At 63.5% G+C, this 5810-nt stretch overlaps 1 protein-coding gene across 1 annotated transcript; it reads left to right on the forward strand.

Moving 5' to 3' along the window:
* Window positions 1–186: 186 nt before the first annotated feature.
* MNEG_5977 (hypothetical protein) lies at window positions 187–1422 on the forward strand (the record flags this gene model as incomplete). Its single annotated transcript, XM_014045547.1, has 5 exons — window positions 187–216; window positions 297–398; window positions 627–701; window positions 972–1121; window positions 1384–1422. 5 exons carry the CDS (start codon window positions 187–189, stop codon window positions 1420–1422), a joined length of 396 nt encoding a protein of 131 aa, XP_013901001.1.
* Between the last annotated feature and the right edge of the window lie 4388 nt (window positions 1423–5810).

Genomic DNA, 5810 nt, shown 5'->3' on the forward strand with positions numbered 1-5810 from the left:
CCCCTCCCACCGCGCAGGTCCTCGCCGCCAAGTGCTCCCTCGCGATCCGCGTGGACGCGCTGGGCGACTCGGTTGACGCCACAGTCGGCCTGGAGGCGCGGGAGAAGGTGAGGCGGCCCGCCCAACTTTCCCTGCAGCTCCTCTGGGGTTTCCATTCTGCGCTGCCAGCGCGCCCCCATCGTGGGCATGTTGCTTGTGCGGACCGAGGCACTTCTGGTATTCTTCGCCTGTCCGAATTTTCTCGGCCTGCACGACAAAATTATCACCTACGACCTGACGTTGCGGCCGCCCGGCAGGTCGAGGCGCGGCTGCGGCAGCTGGAGGGGCGGACGCAGGCCGGCGACAGCGGGAAGCCGCGCGGCAAGCCTGACACACCCAAGTACGACAAGTCGCGGCAGGTGAGGGGGTGATCGCGGGCGACGGCGTCCCGCTGGCGTCCGCCTTGTCATTCGCGGCACCGCCGTCGTCGACGGCGGCACCACCCGCCCAGTCGGCGCCGGCTCCGTCGGCTCACGCGCCATGCAAAGAGCATATTGCCCTACCCTCCTCGGATGCCTGCCCGTCTTGCCGGCCCCTCTGTCCGCTCACCTGCCCGGAATCTCGCCAACACCTTGTGTCGCGCGCAGGGGGCTGTCGCGGCGCTGGCCTCCACGCCCAAGGCGTACAACGCGGACGCTGACGTGGCAGAGGTGCCCAAGAAGGTGCGGGGCAGCTCCCGACCGTCGCCGTGCTGTTGCAGTGAATGGCAGAATATTGTGTGTCTCGTCCTCATGTATTCGGATGGCTTGGGAGAACGCATGATTTTTGCCCCACTGCAGGTCCTGCAAATTCGCACGTGCAACACAACCGCAACACAACTGTCACACACACACACACACACGCCACATGACACACACACGCGCAAGCGCCTGGCTCAAATCCACCACACCCTGCATGCCCACACACACACACACACACACATGCACACACAGAAAAAGAAGAAGGAGGGCGAGGAGACGCCTGCAGCGGAGGACGGCAGCAGCAAGAAGGAGAAGAAGAAGAAGCGCAAGGCGGAGGACGACGAGGAGGCCCCCGCGGCGGCGGTCAACGGCGGCGGCGACGAGGAGGAGCCCGCCAAGAAGGTGAGCGCGGCTTCCATAGAACCAACATCCTCTGGATTGTCAGCTCTCGACCGCGAGGCTGCCACTAAGTGGCAGCGTCGCATGTCAGCGGGGTCCGCACGCCGGCTGCCGCTTTTGAAGGCTGACATGGCAGGAGCGACGCAGCAAGAGTTGCGACGTCGCCTACGTCCACCGCCTGCTCTTCCCCTGCGCTAGACCCGCTGCCTGGCTTGCCGCCCTTCAAATAATCTCACCTGCTGCCGCATTTTTTTGCCCTCTGCAGAAGAAGAAGAAGGACAAGAAAGAGAAGAAGGAGAAGTGAGGCGATGGAGAGGAGCGGTGTGGGTTCCATGCGCCCATCGGCACACGCTAAGCCTGAGGGCCGCGGTGTGCGTGAGGCTGCTGCGGCATAGCACCCCGCCAAACTCCTGCGGCCCGCCTGCGCTCCTGTTTCCCCGCGGCTGGTTGCTGCCGCAGACGCGGCTTGTTTGTGCACATATATCGTGCCTCTGTATCCAATGCACCGTCGTCCTTCCGCAGTTGTTTGACCGTCGCTTTTATGTTTCTTTTCGCGCGCGCCTGGAGCGCCACACGGCCGCGGCGCCGCCGCTGCAGTCCTTCACCTGGGGTTGATAGCTGCCCCCGGTCAGCTGAGGCCATCCCCCCCTGCCCAACAGCAACGCAATACCTGCCCCGGGTACCCGCCCAACATCTGTGTCGGCGGTGGACGGTGACCCTGTATCAGCTGCCTCGCGCTTGGCGGACCGCCTGCGCATTTTCAGGTTGCGAGCGGCACTTCTATCACGTGTAAGCCACTCGCATGCAAACTGTGTAGGAGTGCAAGTAGCCCAGCATGTGCGCAGGACGCGCAGCCGCCCTCGCGCCGCTGGTTAGGACAGTTGCAGGCGTGGAAGGGCGCAAAAGGTGGGTGTGTCACGGTGGGTTGGCAACTGGCGCACACGCAACGAAAGTCAAGGCCTTGCCTGACGGCAGCAGTTGTGCTGGGTGTGGTGTGGCGATGGGTTGAGATGCTGGCGGCCCTGCATGAAACATAGCACGCTCGCACGCGTGCGCGCACGCACACGCAAGCACGAACACGCTCATTCACACCCTGTCATCCGAACATGCTTCTCCGTGCTGCAATGGACAGCTCTTCGCGACGATTTGCTTGGTTTACACGACTAAAGGGGCCCCAACTAGCAAGCAAATCTCACCCAGGCAGCCACATCATCATCAGCCTTCACATCGGCGCCGCGTTGAGCCCCCCCCCCCTTCGTACCCCTTGGTCCCGCACTTAGAAAGCCCCGCTTTTGAGTGGGAGTGCACCATCATTTGACCTCAACATGAGCAAATAGTGGCTGGGTCACTTGGGGGCTGTTGCCTGCAGGGTCGCTGCTCGGGGCCGCCCTCCTGCCCATTGAAGCCTGCTGGGAACATACATGGCCCATCCTCTTGCATACGGTAATAGTGTGACATAAATCGCTGCTGGAGTGGATAAGCAATCAAGGACAAGTGGTTGTGAATCTATTCATGTTCTAGTCAAGCTGATTCTTGGGTTGAAAAGGCGGCTTTCGACGCATATTTCTGTTTACGGGAGGGGGGCGTGTCACACTGCTTGGCATGCACGCGCGGCGGTATTTGTTCATGGTAAGTGCAAGAAAATCTGCAAGCCTCCACCTGCCCAATTCAGGCGAAGGCCACATACATCCTATGATGCTGGACATCACAAGCATCCATAAAGACATTGGATATTTCAGGCAAAGGCAAAAATATACCGGGAAGGCAGGGGCAACCCAGAGGGAAGCTGACCAGGAACAAATATCACCATGCAGGCCCGCGGGTTCGCACGACCGCTCTGACTAGTGTGCAATCCCTCCCACAAGCAAGCCCATACTGAAAAATGGTTGCGGGATGGGGATTCTGCAAACATCCAATGGAAAGCACACTTTGCAGGAAACAGGGGGCGTGAGGTACAAGCGGCCGGCATTTAGGCGGGGTGCCGCCGTTCAAGCGAGACAAGGGTCAGTAAGGCAGCAAATCGCATGCTAACTCTGCCTGTGGTCGATCAATAAGCGAATATGCCCCTTGATAAATACCTTGACAAATAAGTAGAGGCTGGGGATTTTATCTTGCGCCACGTTTTGCGCCCAGACACCTGCTGCCGATGTCACACACGCACGGACCTGATAGCAGGGTGCATAGTGGCCATGCTTAGCGGCCCAAGACTGCTCATTGAAACCCGCAATTGTGAGTGAACCAAGCATGCACATGCAGCAAGCCTGCAAACAGAAATGCAGGCCGCCCACTTGGGTGTGAGCATGCGCATATGCGGTTTTGATTTGGGGGCAATCTGCTGACTGAGAGGTTGGGGCGTTGCGGCCGCATTGCCAGAGACCTGGATACATCAGGCCTGATTAGGTTATGTCAAGTATCGTGTAGCATCGATCCCCCAAGTGGGGGCAACCCAGAGGGGTGCCCGGCATACAGCAGGATGGGGGAGGGGGCCCAATCCAAGGCGCATGGGTTGAGCGCTTTGGCCCCGGAGTATGGTGCCGTTCACAGGCGGTTATCACAGCAGCCTGTGACCCAACAGCACGAAAACAAGGCGGTTTGCTCCATGTGCACATCAAGCGCCGAACTCCACAAGCACACACATCAGCGGCGCTGCAACAACTGCGGCATGCGTGAATTGACAGCCGACCATCAATGCGTGTCAAATCCAATCAACAGCTGCGTTGAGTTGCACGAGTGAGGATTGAGGGCAAGCAGTGTTGGGGGTTTTTGCACCAGGCAGCAGGCGGGGTGCGGGGGGCAGGCTTCACATGGAGCTGCAGCTCTGAAAATTGGCCGCTCAGGTAGGCAAGGGGTGTCATGAGTGCACCCGTCTGCGTCAATTGAGCACCGCTCGGGGTGCTCCGTTGACAAGTCACTGGTCCGGCATCATTGGGCCAGTGTCAGTGTGGCGACCGCGGCTGTGCCTTGCGTGTGTATATTCGTGTGCTGCACAAGGTTCGATTTGCATCACTATCCTTCTGCGTGTGGGCCACCCCGCGCAGGCGCGGGCCCGCGCCCCGCACCAGGCAAGCGCGGGCTCGTGGCCACGAGCACGCCCTCCTGTGCACGATTCTCCTGCTGCTGCAGCCATCGCGGCCTCAGCAGGTAATCGCCTGCAGCAGCTGCAGCCACGCCTCCCAAGCTTGACACGAGACTGTGCTGGGCCCACCATGCGACATCGACGCACCGGTAGGTGCCCCTGCGGCGCCCGCCCGCAGCGCCCGCAGCGGCAGCGACGGCAGCGGCGTGCTCCATGGCGCGCAGCAGCGCGCAGAAGAGCGACCGGCGGGCGCTCAGCTGCAGCGCGGACGCCACGATTGCCTGATGCGAAGGTTTGGCAAGGGGGTTGATTAGGTGGACTGGGAATTGTACCTCCGGGCAAAAAAACAAAATTCTACAAGAGTCAACAGGGGACATGCAGCTCTGCGGCCGCGCCTATGAAGACCAGGCGCTTGGAGCCGCAGGCCGCTGGGTTGCCTCGGTCCGCCGGCCGGTCCCACTAGACTCACGCGCCAGACACGGAAATCGCTGTGGTGCGCCCAGAACGCGTCCAGACGCCACCATCACTCAACGCGCGCACCGCGGATCGACCCACCTGTGCATGAAACATCATACGACCCGTCTGCGCGCCAGCCGCATCCAGGAGCCGGCGTGGCAACAGCAGCCCCTGCGACCGCCGCCCGCTCGCCACCACCACCACTGCCGCCATCGTCCTAGCCGCCCGCGCGGCGCAAGCCAGGCGCTCCCGCCGCGCCGCGGCCCGGCGCCACGCGCCGCCGCGGCGCGCGAGGGCGAATAAGAGCAGGGCAAGCGCTGAGAGCAGCAAGAGGAGGAGGAAGGCCACGGCAGGCAGCAGCTGCGCCGCCAAGACATGCCGTGGGTGCAGCGCGTCGCGCCCGAGGGCGACGAAGGCGGCCGCCTCCAAGACGAGTAGCGGGCCCGCCAGGCCCCAGACAGCTTGAGACTTGAATACAGCAAAGGCGGCCTCGACCGGTGGGTCTGCGAAGCCCCACGGGCAGGCGCGCAAGAGGCCGCGTCGTTCGGCCGGTTGCCAATCTGGCATTGACGGCCCCGCCGCAGCAGCAGAAGGCGCCCGCGGTGCGCACAGCTCGGGGCCTGTCGGTGCAGCGACGCTGGAGCTCGCGCCATCAAAAGTGGACGCTGCCGCGCTGAGGGGCCGCCTGCCGGGCGCAGGCGGCGCCGCCCATACGGCGGGCGTGGCTGTGGCCGCGGGCGTGGACGGCGTCACCGGCGAGTCGAGGGCCGCCGCGACGCCGCACGGTGGGCGCACCCGCAGGAGCCGCGGCGGCCGCGTCGGCGGCGCAGCAGCGGGCGGCGTTGTAAACGGGTGGGCACGGCCCTCCTGCACCGGGCGCAGCTGCTCGTTCTGCCACGCATGCGCAAGCGAACCCTGCCCAACAGCCGCAGCCGCGCCCGCCGCGCCGGCCTCCTCTGCGCCCATCACAAGCTGCCGGTTCGCAAACACGAGCCCCGCCCGCTCCGCCGCCTGCATGAGTAGGCGCGCGCAGCAGGGCATGCCGCCGGCGAGCAGCAACACCAAAAGCTCCTGGACCGCGGCTGCGTAAGCAGTGGGGGCACTGCCGCTGCCGCCGCCGTCGGCGGCGGCCTGCTGCTGGAGCGCAGCGCGGGGGCGGG

This window comes from Monoraphidium neglectum (genome assembly GCF_000611645.1).
Source record: "Monoraphidium neglectum strain SAG 48.87 unplaced genomic scaffold scaffold00932, whole genome shotgun sequence".
In the NCBI taxonomy this organism is placed as follows: Eukaryota; Viridiplantae; Chlorophyta; class Chlorophyceae; order Sphaeropleales; family Selenastraceae; genus Monoraphidium; species Monoraphidium neglectum.